The sequence below is a fragment of the Symphalangus syndactylus genome, chromosome 24 (assembly GCF_028878055.3).
Source record: "Symphalangus syndactylus isolate Jambi chromosome 24, NHGRI_mSymSyn1-v2.1_pri, whole genome shotgun sequence".
In the NCBI taxonomy this organism is placed as follows: Eukaryota; Metazoa; Chordata; class Mammalia; order Primates; family Hylobatidae; genus Symphalangus; species Symphalangus syndactylus.
In genome coordinates this window covers 21909485-21924729 of record NC_072446.2, presented here as the reverse complement: position 1 = coordinate 21924729, position 15245 = coordinate 21909485, and the positions used below count along the sequence as shown (strand labels likewise).

The 15245-nt window shown below is 55.1% G+C and overlaps 1 protein-coding gene across 1 annotated transcript in view; it reads right to left on the bottom strand.

The window, feature by feature from the left end:
- The window catches only part of RIPOR3 (RIPOR family member 3), a 104851-nt gene that overhangs the window by 38044 nt on the left and 51562 nt on the right, over positions 1 to 15245 (bottom strand). The window contains exon 2 of the mRNA XM_055266785.2: positions 6446 to 6564. Coding sequence (XP_055122760.2) covers positions 6446 to 6564 — 119 coding nt within the window. The remainder of the gene's footprint in view (positions 1 to 6445; positions 6565 to 15245) is intronic.

Genomic DNA, 15245 nt, shown 5'->3' with positions numbered 1-15245 from the left:
CTTATACCCTCGCTGCTGCAGCCGTACCTGGATGCACCTGCTCCCGGGAAAGCTCTGAGCCCAGTGCTCCTTGTCTGAGGTTCAACAGGACAGGCTCAGTGGCCACTCTGAGAGCCCGCCCACCCGGAGAGGGTGATGCGTGTGCAGCCTCCAGATGGCCAAATCAGGCTGCATGTCTGGCCCAGGTGTCACAGAAGCCGGGGCAGGGAGAGCCTCTGGGGCCGGATGTTTCACCAGGTCTGGGAGGACTCAGTAAATATTAAACAGCCCCTGGCATGCCAGACAAGCTTCCAGACGGGCACGTGCAACCCGCCGGCCCCAGCCCTCACGTGAGGTTGCTACAGCAGTCCTTCTGCCTGATGTGGTTGGCAGAGGCCTTGGTACTCGGCTGTTGCAAGTGCAGGCTCTGGAGGCAGACACAGCTGGGCTCAAGTCCTGCACCTGCCCCCAGCCTCCAGGCAGGACAATTATAGGACTGACTGCACAGGCTTCAGGTGAAGACTCCATGCAACAAGGACGTGAGCCAACCATTTACCCAGGTGCCTGGCGGTACTGGCCACTCGGTAATGATGACAGGCATGCACTCGGCACTTGCCAAGTTCAAGCTCTGCTCTCAGCACTTTTGTTTTTTTTTTTTTTAATTGAGACAAGGTCTTGCTCTGTCTCCCAGGCTGGAATGCAGTAGCGTGATCTCAGCTCACTGCAGCCTCCGCCTCCTGGGCTCACGTGATCCTCCCACCTCAGCCTCCTGAGTAGCTGGGACCACAGGAGTGCACAATTACACTCGGCTAATTTTTTTTAGTTTTGGTGGAGACAGGGTTTCACCATGTTGCCCAGGCTGGTCTTGAATTCCTGAGCTCCAGTGATCCGCCTGCCTTGGCCTCCCAAAGTGCTGGGATTGCAGGCATGAGCCACCACGCCCACCTGGCCTGCTCTTTGTGCTTTACATGTATGGACTCATTCCTCCTGACACAGTCTTTGAGGTCAGCCCCCCTGGTACAGTCCAGGAAACTGAACTTGCATCACTCGCCTCTGGCTCCAGAGTCTGTGTGCTTGACAGCATCATAGGCAGGGCTGGATATGAGCCGCCTCTTTCTCCGGCCTCCTCTCCTTCAAACTTAATGGCTGCTATTTCGTTTTCCCAGCCACACTTCTTAGCCATTCCAACAGAGGAATTCCCAACCTGAGGAGGATGTCCCAGTGGCTTCTGGCTCAGAGAATACCTGCCTGACTGCCTGGGGGAGGGAGACCTGGCTGAGGAGGGGCAGGAAAGGGGGAAGGGCAACCATGCCTGTCAACTGGGGCAGAATAGGACAGTATCAGGGCCTGGCCCTCTCCTCCTTCATCCTCTCTGTTTATCCTCTCATCTATCCTCCCACCCCCCAGGTCCAGCTCTTGGGAAATGGCCTTATTATGTCAATCATTCACACCTTAGTATAAAATTTCCCCACTAGGTTACTTCCCCAAGTGAGCCAGCCGACTGTGGAGTAAAAAGCCCTGTCTACAGCGAAAGGGGTTTCAAGGTGCCAGAGTAGGGGTCAAGGTGGGGATGGGAACAGAGGGGGCATCAGCCCACCCTCTCCATGCAGAGCCCTGCCCTCCTGCCAGGTTGTTTGCCTTGACAGTGCGGCTGCGCTTCGGCCTGCTCGGGTTACCAGGGAACAAGGCCAGAAGGTGGGGCCTGAAACCCAATCAGGCTCCAGCCCTGGCTCCAAGGGTTCAGACCCCAGGGAGCTCGACGGAGACAGGAAGTTAAAAATAGATGCACCACTTCCTCATCGGTGTGGGCAGCTTCTTCCTTGCCCTCACACGAGGGGGCCACAGAGGCCGAGGCCAGGTGGGGGCTGCCCAGGGACCTCTGAACCAGCCCAGGGACCCTCTGAACCAGCACAGGGACCCTCTGAACCAGCCCAGGCCCAGCATCCTCTGGAATCCCTGACAATCAGGTCGGGGACAGGAGGGGTCCGAGATACTTAGAGCCATCAGGGCTGTCTTTCCTAGACTAGGGCTTGGACACTGTGGGACCCTTGCTGATGGCCAGCGAGCCCTGGTGTCAAGGGGATGGATCACCTCTGTCCTCCTTCCTCCCAAAGAGCTGATCCCAGGAATCCAGGAAGGGGCCAACGAGAGGCAGGGGCCTACCATGGGGGCACTCTCCGGGCAGAGCTCCCCTCGAGGGCCTGAGGGGACATGTCCCATGGATGCGGGACATTCAGAGGCCCCCACAGGCCTGGCAGGAGGAGAGCTGCAGGCGGGGCCGGTTGTGAAATTTGTGGGGTCTAGTGCGAAATAAAAATGCAAGGCTCTTTGTTCAAAATTTCTGAAGAATTTTGGGCCGGGCGTGGTGGCTCACGTCTGTAATCCCAGCACTTTGGGAGGCTGAGGTGGGTGGATCACCTGAAGTCAGGAGTTCTAGACCAGCCTGGCCAACATGGTGAAACCCTGTCTCTACTAAAAATACAAAATTAGCTGGGCATGGTGGCACATGCCTGTGATCCCAGCTACTCGGGAGGCTGAGGCAGGAGAATCACTTGAACCCAGGAAGTGGAGGTTGCAGTGAGCTGAGATTGCGCCATTGCACTCCAGCCTGGGCAACAAGAGCAAAAGTCCGTCTCAAAAAAAAAAAAAAAATTATCCAGTGTGGTGGCCCATGCCTGTAGTCCCAGCTACTCAGGAGGCTGAGGCAGGAGAATTGCTTGAACCTGGAAGGTGGTGGTTGCAGTGAGCCTAGATTGCACCACTGCACACCTGGATGACACAGCAAGACTGTCTCAAAAAACAACAACAAAAAAATTCTATTAAGAATTTATATTTGGTGCCGGGCACAGTGGCTCACACCTGTAATCCCAGCACTTTGAGAGGCCGAGGTGGGCAGATCACCTGAGGTCAGGAGTTCGAGACCAGCCTGGCCAACATGGTGAAACGTAGTCTCTGCTAAAAATACAAAAATTAGGCCAGGCGTGGTGGCTCACGCCTGTAATCCCAGCATTTTGGAAGGCCGAGGCAGGTGGATCACCTGAGGTCAGGAGTTCAAGACCAGCCTGACCAATATGGTGAAACCCTGTCTCTACTAAAAATAAAAAATAAAAAATAAAAATTAACTGGCATGGTGGTTCGCACCTGTAATCCCAGCTACTCAGGAGGCTGAGACAGGAGAATTGCTTGAACCCAGGAGGCGGAGGTTGCAGTGAGCCGAGATCATGCCACTGCACTCCAGCCTGGACAACAGAGCAAGACTCTGTCTCAAAAGAAAACAAACAAACAAACAAAAATTAGCCGGGTGTAGTGGCACGTGCCTGTAATCCCAGCTACTCAGGAGGCTGAGGCAGGAGAATCACTTGAACCTGGGAGGCGGAGGTTGCAGTGAGCCAAGATCGTGCCATTGCACTCCAGCCTGGGCGACAGAGAGAAACTGTCTCAAAAAAAAAAAAAAAAATGGGGGAGGCTGGGGTGGGAGGATCACTTGAACCAAGGAGGTCAACGCTGCAATGAATCAAGATTGCACCACTGCACTACAACCTGGGCGACAGAATGATACCCACAAAAATTTCTAGAGCACAACAGCAGAGCGTTCAAAGTACAGAGCACAGGCTGCACGCTCATGAAGCCACCCTTGGGTACAGGGTCTGCAGACCCTACCCCTCCTTCCAGACCACACACGGGTCCCTACAGTGCTTCAATGGACCAGCCCCACTCCAGGGCACACAGCTTGGAGAGGGTCACCTGGGCTGGATGGCCCCCTGGCCAGGTAACCCGCACAGCTGACCTTCCCAGCCTTGATTACAGACCCCAACAAGAAAGTGGGGGTCTCCGATAAAACCCAGGAAGAGGCAGCTCAGAAATGGTTAAGTCGAGAAACAGCATCATTTCCTGGCCGGTTTATACTTAACCCCCTCTTTGCAGCACTTATGGAGTGCCTGCTGTGTGCCTTTCTCTGGCTGCACCCACACTTTCTGCTCTCTGAGGCTTGGATTGGGGCACTGAGCACTAACTGCTCTGGAGGCTTGGTCAAATTCCTTCTCGTCTTAGGGCTTTAGCTTAAACCCTTCCCAGGCTCCCCTCCACTGAGAATGTGTCTCAAGGCCTCACTGCAGCCCATGAGGACCCACAGGGTCCTCCTCCCTCCCTGACTGCTGTCACGCATGCCAGCCGCACACCTGCTTTCTGTCCCTTAAAGCTCATTCCCACCCAGGACATCTGCACTCGCTGCTGCCTCCCACCGCCGAAGGCTTCCCGGCCCACCCCCATCTGCACATGCACAGATCCACTTCTTCTGTCCCTTCCTGCCTCCACTCCCCATGCCCCTGTCTCGTCAGGCTCTCCCAGGAGACCCTGGCTGCCCTCCCCCACCCCCGGTTCGGTTCCCTCCCAGCGCTGCCACCGGCTGGATCTGTCTCAATTATCATTGGCTTGTTGTTTGCTGCCATCAACTCGCAGGACAGTGGGACCTGGGTCTGTCCCCAGAGCCCAGGACAGGGCCAGAGTAGGTGCTCCATGAATATCTGCTGCGTGAACAGGGATTCCTAAGGTGCTTCCAGCTGGGACACTCCAGGATCTTAACCCTGGGGTCCTGGCACCCGCACCCACGGGAAGGGAGCCCCCAGGGAAAGGTTAGTGAGCTGGGAGGGCTGACCTCAGGGGGGTGGAGGTGGGGTCCTATCCCAGCAGCAAATGCCCCTGGGAAAGAGCACACACAGGAGGGACCTGGGCTGGTCTGGAGCTCGGGGGTCCTCCCCCAGGACCTAGCGGGAAGCCAATGCCTGCAGGTGATTCAGCAGGAACTGGAGGTGGAGGAGTGGGGTAGGAGCTGCAGGGGGAGGGCAAGCATGTGCTGAGGCCCTGAGGCTGGGAGGGGAGGGAGGCAGGCTGCTGGGGCCAGGTCCCAGGGGCCTCTAGCCAGGAGGGCACTGGGTTTATTCTAAGTAGGATGGGAATCTTTGCAGGGTTTCAAGTCGGGGAAGAGCATGGTGGGATTTGGTTGTTGATTGACTCACTGACCTACTGGGTTCTGCACTCTGCTCTGGCTGGGGACCCCCACTTGTCCACCCCATTGGCTCAGACAGACAGAGGTCTGGCCCCCTCAGGATGTCGGAAAACTGCCCCAGTCCCCAGGCCTGCCCGATCGTAAATGGTTCCCTGGGGGCTTGCACAGTGCCTGGCATGAGGCCCTGGAGCTAGTGGGCAGCAGGCCTGAGCTCATCGGGCTGTGGCCTCTGGGAGCAGAAACAACTTTCCTCCCAGGGACTTAGTACCTAAAGCCGGCGGAGACACAGGATGGGGCAGCAGGCAGGGCCTGGCCCGGCCAGCACCCCCCGGGAACTCGGCCACAGGGTCAATGCTGCCCCCCAGGCCCATCTGTGCCAAGCCTGCTCCCTCATCTGATAACCCCCCACAGCACCAGCTGCACTGGCTGCTGGCCCTGCCTCCCTCGTGGTTCCTTCCCGACAGCCCCGTGAGCAGGGCGCACCCACAATTCCCATTGTTCAGATGAAGACAGGCTGGAGAGGTGAGGTCACTTGCCCCAGGTCACAGAGCCAGAAGAGGTGGCCCCATTGCCTAGTCTTTCAGACAGGAAGACCATTCCTTCCCAACCCCGCCCTTAGGAGATCCAACCCTAGGCCAGTTTTGCTGTGTGACCTTGGGCCAGTGGCTCCACCTGTCTGAGCCTCTGGTTTTTTGGTTTTTCTTTTTTGGTGTTTTTGGGGGTTTTTTCAAGATGGCATCTTGCTCTGTCACCCAGGCTGGATTGTGATCTCGGTTCACTGCAACCTCCGCCTCCCAGGTTCAAGTAATCCTCCCACCTCAGCTTTCCAAGTAGCTGGGATTACAGGCATGTGCCACCACATCCAACTAATTTTTGCATTTTTAGTAGAAATGGGGCTTCACCATGTTGGCCAGGGTGGTATCAAACTTCTGACCTCAAGTGATCCACCCGCCTCGGACTCCCAAAGTGCTGGGATTACTGGCATGAGCCACCACGTCCAGCCCCACTTTTTGGTTTTTCAAAAAAATTTTTGTAGAGATTGGGTTGTGCTATGTTGCCCAGGCTGGTCTTGAGTTCCTGGGCTCAAGTGATCCTCCTGCCTCGGCCTCCCAAAATGCTGGGATTATAGGCGTGAGTCACTGTGCCCAGCCAGAGCCTCAGATTTTTTATCTGCCAAGTGGACCTGCTAAGCTCAGGCAGATCAACTTCTGGAGATTTTGAAATGATAAGTATTCAGGTCTCAAGGAAATGATAGGTTTATCCCAACACCAAGAAACTCTCTCTCTCTCTCAATCTCAATCTCTCTCTCTCTTTCTGTCTCTCTCTCTCTCTCTCTCTGCAAGCCAGCCTGAGAGAGAGACTTTGGGTCTCTGGCAACAGGAGGAGGATGTCCCTGCCCTTCCCCAGCCCATCAACAAGCCCCGCCCCTGCACCCCAACACAGGACACGGGCGGAACTTACGCGATCCTCCGGCTCTGGGCACTGCTGAAGCCCGCGAAGGAGGCGCTCCGGCCCACGATCCCCACGGCCCCTGTGTCCCCGGGGGACAGAAACCGCAACCTCACTGACATGGCGGTCACCTGCAAGGAGAGGACAGGAGAGTCAGCCTGGCACCACCATCCAGCAAGTGCTGTCCGCAGGCCAGCCACCTTCCACCACCACCTACAGACCTCACAATGGCCCAGAGTTGTGGGGGCTGGTACTGTGCCCAGCTCACAGGCCAGCAAGCTGAGGTCCCATGAGGTTAGGGGACCTAATGGGGGACAGTGATGGGAACGGAATTCGAACCCAGGTGTCTGTACTCTGCACTCTGTGCTCAGGTCCTTAGTGCCGGGCAATGCTGCCTCCCAGAGCAAGGGGACGGCACCTCCTGAACACAGCCCTCTCACCCCCCAGCTACTCCTCTCCCCTCCTCCAGCCCTCCCTGAGCACCTAACACAGGTGAACTCTGCAAGGCAGGCCAAGTCCCCCCATCCTCAAGGGCTCCGGCCCAGCAGGGAGGCCCACCTACCGCCAAACAGTTACGATACAGAGTCCGTGCTGGAGTGATGGGGGTCCCCAGGGGGAATCTGACCCAGCCATGAAGAGGCGCCCAAGAGCTGAGGAGGAAGGCTGAGGTGGGGTGAAGGGGAAGGGGGTCTGAGGCTGAGGGAACAGCCTGGGCAAAGGCCAGGATGCATGAGGGGACTTGGTGTCATCCAGAAACAGCAAGGAGCTCAGTGGGCTAAACATGAGGTCAGAGAGGCCAGCAGGGCTCAGGTCCCAAGGGGCATTGGTAGCCCCAAGGAGGGGCTTGGCCTTACAATGGGGCGAGGGTGACTGGGAGCCATGGGAGGGCTTTGAGCAGGGGGCGGAAAAGCCCAATTCACATGAAGCCAGACTGCTGGCGTCAAGGGCTGCTTCCGCCCCGATCCATTGCCCCGTCTCCGACCCGCCCTGCAATGGGGCCAACCCCGAGCCCTGGCCATCTTCTCTTTTTTCCAAACCATCTCTAGATTGGGAAAATGCCACCCTATCCCTTGGGAATATAGGTCAGCATCTTCCAGCACGGGCAGCTGGAAAGTTCTCCTTCATATCTAACCTAAATCTCTGCTGCTACAGTTTCATACTTTGCTCCTTTGCCAGGGTGGTGTCAATCCAAGGATTCCAGGGACCCCATTGCCCAGACAAAACCTACGGAAAAGCTCCAGTCCACCCAGGCCCTCATCTTCCTGCACGATGGGACCCCCACGTTCCAACATCTCTTTCCCCCAGGGGCCAAGTCCACCTCGCTACACCTCTGCTCACTTGGGGGCCTCTGCCTGGAAAAACTTCCTCTACCGAGCCACATCTGCGCAGCATCTACTACTGCACCTCCTGGCAGAGCTATGCAGCCTCCACAAGCCTCCTCCTCCCATATATCCCCCACCCCACAGCCCCACATGTGCTGTACATAGGAAAGCTTGGCAACAAAGAAGGTGGACCTGGGCTCAAATCCCAGCTGTGCCACTCAGGCTCTGGGCCTCAGTGATCACAAGAGTAAAAGGGGAATTCGGAAAGAACCTCCCGCGGAGACTGCTGGAAGGACCAAGAAAAGCAGGTCCCGAGAGCCCACAGTGTGCAAGAGACACGTCGGAAGAGCTGGCTGTCTCTGTGTGATTGGCTAAGACCCCAGCCCTGCAGGTGAGCCAGGTGACCCAGATAAGCCAGGTGACCCAGGGTGAGCCAGGTGAGAAGTGAGCGGCTTCTAGCCCTGATGCAGGAAGGTGGCAAGCATTTGCTGACCACTCGCTGTGTGGCAAGCCTAGTGCCCCATGAGTGGCTACGAATCCATGGACAGCTATGAACCCATGCTCAGCAGTGTTGTGTACAGATGGGGAAGCTGAGGCATCATTCATCAAGCGCTCATTACTAAGCTGGCCCTGCACTAAATGCTTTATGTAAATTATGAAATCCACACAACCCTCTTAAGAGCAGGAGCTTTTGATGACCTAATTCCACAGATGAAGAAACTGAGGCTCAGAGAGGTGATGAGACTAGCCCAGGGGCCCCAGCAGGGCACCTGAGCACTGGGTTTAGAACCTGAGGATGCCCGATGTCAGAGTTTGTCTTACCTGCGGTCAGGAGTGCCTTGCACTGGGGCCTTGCCCCCGCCCCCATAAAGTGGTCCCCTACAGTCCCCTCCTGTGCTGTGCTGAGCCAGATTGTACCAGCTCCCAAGAGTCAACTGGGCCAGGCACAGTGGTTCACACCTGTAATCCTAGCACTTTGGGAGGCCGAAGCAGGCAGATTGCCTGAGCTCAGGAGTTCAAGACCAGCCTGGGCTACGTGGTGAAACCCTGTCTACTAAAATACAAAAAATTAGCCAAGCTTGGTGGCAAGCGCCTGTAATCCCAGCTACCCGGGAGGCTGAGGCAGGAGAATCGCTTGAACCCGGGAGGTGGAGGTTGCAGTGAGCTGAGATCATGCCACTGCACTCCAGCCTGGGCAACAGAGCAAGACTCTGACTCAAAAAAAAAAAAAAACAAAAAAGAGTCAATTGTTAAATGTTCAGGAATTTTGTGAGCCTGTTGACATCACGTTGGTGGTTTGAAATCAGCCACAGTAAGCGTATTTACACAAGTTCTACAAGTTAGGGTTTCTGTCTGCTGGTTGTTAAACATTCATGAGCTCCTCACTGCTGTTACCCCTATCAGAACCTATGCAGGGCCTGAGAAGCTACTGAAACTGCTTGATCCCCCCAGCCAAGCCAGGCAAGAGAATAAGGACAGAGTAGGAAGGGATTCCCAAAAGTGAGTAGTTGAGACGTATCCTGGAGCCAGCCTGGGCACTGGAGCTGGAAGGGGCCTCCCCGGCCCCTCGCTCTGCACCTTCCCATCAGAAGCCTTCTGGGCCGTTCCTGGAGCTTCACCCCAGTCACTCTACTTCAAGGTCAGAGAGAAGGACAATTGCTAAGCAGTTCCTCCCCATGCAACGCTCAAAACAAGCCCCAGGTCCTCCTGCTCAGTGTGAGAGAGAGGAGGACGAAGGAGGGGAACTAAGGCTCGGAGCAGACCTGCAGAACCTGACAGCGAATTCATCACTCATAGCACTATGAGGTTCAACGGCCCCATTTTTCATACAAGGAAAGAAAGGCTCTGAAAGGTGAGAGGCGACTCAGGGACACACATATTTCTTTCTTTATTTCCTTTTCTTTCTTTCTTTTTTTTTTTTTTTTTGATAGGGTCTTACTCTGTTGCCCAGGCTGGCGTGCAGTGACACGATCTCAGCTCACTGCAACCTCCACCTGCTGGGCTCAAGCCATCCTCCCACGTCAGCCTTTCAAGTGGCTGGGACTACAGGCACACACCACCACTCCCAGCTAATTTTTGTATTTATTGTAGAGATACGGTTTCGCCATGTTGTCCAGGCTGTTCTCGAACTCCTGAGCTCAAGCGATCCACCCACCTCAGCTTCCCAAAGTGCTAGGATTATAGCCGTGAGCCACCGCACCTGACCAGGACACGCATTTTTCAAACTGAAGTCTGGCTCTTCCTTCTTCCACGTGCCATTGCCACATGGATTGGCTTCCTGGCTAAACCCTCCTCATCTTTCAGCCCAGATGTCCCCCCACCAGGAAGCCTTCCTGGACACCTCCCCACTCCTAGCTGTGTCTGGTGTTTTCTCTGGACGCCCCTGACCTCCTCTGTTATAGTGGACTGTGAATGGTGACTTGTCTATCTCTCCATCCTAGACAGGGAGCTCCCTGCAGGCAGGGACCAGGTGCATGGAAGATTCATAACACCTTTATTGAACCAGAAAACAATGAAGGAAAGGTTGACGCTGCTTCCCCTACTTCACCAGGCTGTGCAGCCCAAGAGGAAGGTGCTGGAATAATAACAGTAATAATAATACTAATAACCACTATGTGCTAGACTCTAAGGCAAAGATGGACAAATGCTTTCTGTAAAAAGCCAGATAGAAAGGCTGGGCGCAGTGGCTCACACCTGTAATCCCAGTACTTTGGGAGGCCGAGGTGGGTGGATCACCTGAGGTCAAGAATTCGAGATCAGCCTGGACAACATGGTGAAACCCCGTCTCTACTAAAAACACAAAAATTAGCTGGGCATGGTGGCGCATGCCTGTAGTCCCAGCTACTCTGGAGGCTGAGGCAAGACAATCACTTGAATCCGGAAGGCAGAGGTTGCAGTGAGCCGAGATCGAGCCACTGCACTCCAGCCTGGACAACAAAGCTAGACTCCATCTCAAAAATAAACAAACAAAAAGCCAGATAGTACATATTTTTGGTTTTTCAGGCCATACAGTTTTTGTCACAACTACTCAAGTTGTAGCATTTTAGAGCAAAACCAGCTGCAGACATTATGTAAATGAATTATGCCATGGCTGTGTTTCAGTAAAACTTTCTTTACAAAAGCTGCAGCAGCTGTTGAGGATGATGGGTGGCCCTGCCTCTGACCCTTGGGTAGCCAGCACTGCCTGCTACCTGCTCTAAGGACTTAAAATTATCATCTCATTCTCCCAACACCATATGAGACAAGTACTATTATTATCCCCATTTTGCAGATAAGGAAACTGAGGCTCATGCCAGGCATGGCAACTCACGCCTGTAATTCCAGCACTTTGAGAGGCTGAGATGGGCGGATCACTTGAGCCCAGGAGTTCGAGACCAGCCTGGGTCTCATAGTGAGACCCGTTCCCTACAAAAATTACAAAAATTACCCAGGTGTGGTGGCGTGCACCTGTCGTCGAGCTACCCAGCAAGTCGAGGCTGCAGTGAGCTGAGACTGCACCACTGCACTCCAGCCTGGCTGACAGAGACCCTGTCTCAAAAGAAAGAAAGGAAGGAAAGAAGGAAAGGAAGAAAAGAAGGAAACCAAGGCTCAGAGAGGACGGAAATGAGTCCTCCGAGGTCACACAGGTAGGAAATGCCAGAGCTGGAACTGGACCTGGGCGCGTTGGACTCCAAAGCATGGCCTCGGGACTAGGCTGTGCTTGCTCCCGCAGCTCTGCTGAGGACGCACCCCCCTCCCAGGAGCCCGACCTCCTCCAGGAGGGAAGAGGCCCCAGAATGGAAATAGGATTGGGAGGGGGACCTGCCAAGCTAGAAAGGTAGCCCTGGGTGGTGGCCGAGAAAAATCAAGCCCAACCTCTTTTGGCTTCAGGGTGTTGCAGCCCCAGCCCCTGTGGGCCCCTTGGGGCCGGCGGAAAGCGACAGTTCCCAGGCAGCTCAGCTGCGCCCCCTCCCGGCTGGGCCTGGTGGAGCTGATCCAAGACGTTGACTTGGAGTCCAGCCAAGCAGTGTTTCTTGTGGTAAAAGAAACAGACCTCCCCCTGGATGATTGGGGATGGGATGGCCAGGCTGAGACCCAGAATCTCAGGAGCCTTCAGCGGACAGCTCCTGACAAGTCCAGTTTGTCACCTGCGACCAAGGGTGACATTCCTGATGTTTAAGCAATGGCACAGCAGCAAGTGGAGGCTGGGTGCTGGAGCAGGGTCTTGAAGACCCTGTCCCCTCCCACCATGTGTCACCACCCCTGCTGGGGCTGGCATTAACCCTTCAGCTACTGGATTGTGGGCAGGTCTAGGAGGTCCCTGGGGAGGCATCAGAAAGAGAGGAGGGACGCTCGGGTGGCTTAGGGCAGCCCTGGGTAACCAGCACTCTGCAGGCATGAGAGACAGGACAGAGACCCTGCTGGGACCCAGGGCAGAGGAGGGAGGCACAGAGTCATGCAGTTCCCAAACCTTTGGTGGCAGACAGGACAGCCTCTTCCACTCCGTGTCCCTCGCAGCCTCTCTCTGGCCTGGCACTTAGAACTGATGCCGTTCAGACCTGGCTGGTGCGTGCGGGGAGAGGAAGCCAGATGCTCCCAGACACTGGGGACTGTCCTGGGCCTCTGTCCCCAAGGTGTGGCTGGAGGAAGCAGAGCCTACTCCCGCTAAGTCTGTCTGATCACTGCTGGCCAAAGCTGCCCTGCGACTCCTCCCCACCACCAGCCAGAGGGAACCTGCAATTTCACCTCATTTAGAGGTAAAACATCTAAATTTAACGTTATGGGCTTTCGGGGCTGGGTGGCTTTTATGCCTGAGTCCCTCACTTAGGCCTCCTTTTTATCCACTCAAATGCCAGCCAGGGCTTAGTTTGCTTATAGGAGTTTCCAAAATAGCTCCTTTGGTTTCGCATGAAAGGAAATGGCAAAATAACCCAGGAAGAGGAATGTGAGTTTACACAGAAGACAGACGGGCGCCCGAGGAGGCTTCTCTGGGAACCAGTTTGCCTGTACCAGAGGGGGCCCGAGAAAGTGTGGAGTCCAAGAGTCCAACTCGCTCATTTTACCGATGGCAAGACTAAGCCCAGGATGGTCACACAACTTGCCTGGACCACCCAAAGGTGACTGGAAGAGCCAGAAGGACCCAAACCCCTCCTCCCTGCCAAAGCACAGGCCTCAGCCGGAGCCCCCCTCCAGCCTTTGCCCTGGCTGTGCCCTCTGCCTGGCACACCCCTCCCTTCCCCCAGGTCTTCCGTATCACTCTCTCCCAGCCTGCAGGCCTCACAATCAAGGCCCCCTCCTCAGAGAGGTCCTCCCTGACCCCCTTGGCTAACGTGGACTTGCCCCTCACCCATATCCTTCAAATAACTCATGGTTCTGACTGTCTTATTCATCAGTTAATCAAGTATCCTTCTCAAGAATCTTAGCTCCAGGGGGCAGGGGGTTTTTCTGTCTTTTTAAAAAAATTTTTGGGGCCAGGCACACACCTATAATTACGGGCTTACGCCTGTAATCCCAGCACTTTGGGAGGCTGAGGCTGGTGGATCACCCGAGGTCAGAAGTTCAAGATCAGCCTGGCCAACATAGTGAAACCCCGTCTGTACTAAAAATACAAAAATTAGCCAGGCATGGTGGCGGGCTCCTGTAATCCCAGCTACTCAGGAGGCTGAAGTAGGAGAATTGCTTGAACCCCGGAAACGGAGGTTGCAGTGAGCTGAGATCACACCATTGCACTCCAGCCTGGGCGACAAAGCAAGACTTCGTCTCAAAAAAAATTTTTTTTAATAAATAAATACATAAATTATTATTTTTTTTAATAGAGATGGATCTTGCTATGTGGCCCAGGCTGGTCTCAAACTCCTGGCCTCAAGTGATCCACATGGTGTGAGCTGCCATGCCCAGCCTGCTGGTTTTGAAAGAGCATCTTTCAATGAAAAGAGAGACAAATTTAAAGGACTCTTGGTTTAAATAGAGCAGGTTGGAACCACCTTCAGGGCAGCCCATGGTCCTGGCTCTGCCATCCTCCAGAACTACCTGGAGCCAGGAGGGGACACCCAAGGTGTCTCTCTGCAGAGGACAGTGGCCTGATGGACGGACAGACAATGAGCGCCCTGATTTCTGATTTAAGAGAAGAACAGCAGCTCCTTGGGAAGCCCCAGTGTCCCCTGCGGTCCACTGTCCCAGAACTGCAGGCAAAGGGACGCCTCCTGACCGCAGATCGGTCAACAGCAGGCACGGGAGTGAGGACTGGGATCCAGGGAGGCCACTTCCCTCTGTCTATCAGTCTGCAGCCCTGGGTCCCAGCTCACTCCACTGGGGTTTTCCCAGATAAAGATGACTCATGAATTTCTGTGAATTATCCAGAGGGCATTTTAATTCAAATGGCCCCATCACTGCTCCGTCACCACTCCTACCAGCCATGCCAGGGGTCAGCCAGGGGTCACCTTGAAGACAAAGTCCCTCTTTGGGAAAGAAGCCTCTTGAGGCCACTGTGCGGTGGCTGTGTATCAGGGTGCCAGGTGGGAAGGCAGCTGGGGCTTGCCCAGGCTAGGGAAGAGAGTGCGGGGGCGTGGGGGGTGAAGGAAGATAAAGATGGGGTAGCGGGAGGGAGCGGGGGAAGCTGGGCCTCCAAGAAACACAGGCTGACTTGGGAATCCCATCTCAAACGCGCCCCACCCTGGTCTCCAGCTGCGGGAGCAGTGATAAGGATGAGGACAGGCAGGAGGGACTGAGATGAGATGAGAGCAATTGGAGCCTGGAGAGAGACCCCTGACACTGAGGAAGGGAGGTGACCTGGTGGTGGCTGTTCCAGGCCGAGCACCTTTGTTTCACTGTCAAAAACTGGAAACAGGCCGAGCGCAGTGGCTCATGCCTGTAATCCCAGCACTTTGGGAGGCCGAGGTGGGTGGATAACTTGAGGTCAGGAGTTCGAGACCAGCCTGGTCAATATGGTGAAACCCCATCTCTACTAAAAACACAGAAATTAGCCAGGTGTCGTGGCGCATGCCTGTAATCCCAGCTACTCGGGAGGCTGAGGCAGGAGAATTGTTTGAACCCAGGAGGCGGAGGTTGCAGTGAGCCAAGATCGTGCCACTGCACTCCAGCCTGGGTGACAGAGCAAGGCTCTGACTGAAAAAAAAAAACAAAAAAACCTGAAAACAGCAATAATGCCAGTGGTACCTAACACGGCTACAGGACTTGTGCAGTGCCAGGCATTGCTCAAAGAATTTACTCACAGAATTCCTGGTACCCAGGAAGTCTGGCCTCGAGCCTGTGCTCTGCCCCCGCTGAGCAAACCCCCTCTTTTAAACCCTGGACACTGGGCTGGACACACAGCCTCTCATTCACCCCCACAGCACCCCGGGGGGAGGGCACTGTTACCACTGTATAGACCAGGAGACTGAGGCTCATCGAGATGGAGCCACCTGAAGTGGCAAGTTGGTAGCATTGTACCTCCAATGACTCACTAAAACGCCTGCATAAAAATCCAGGTGCAGTGGCACTCACCTGTAGTC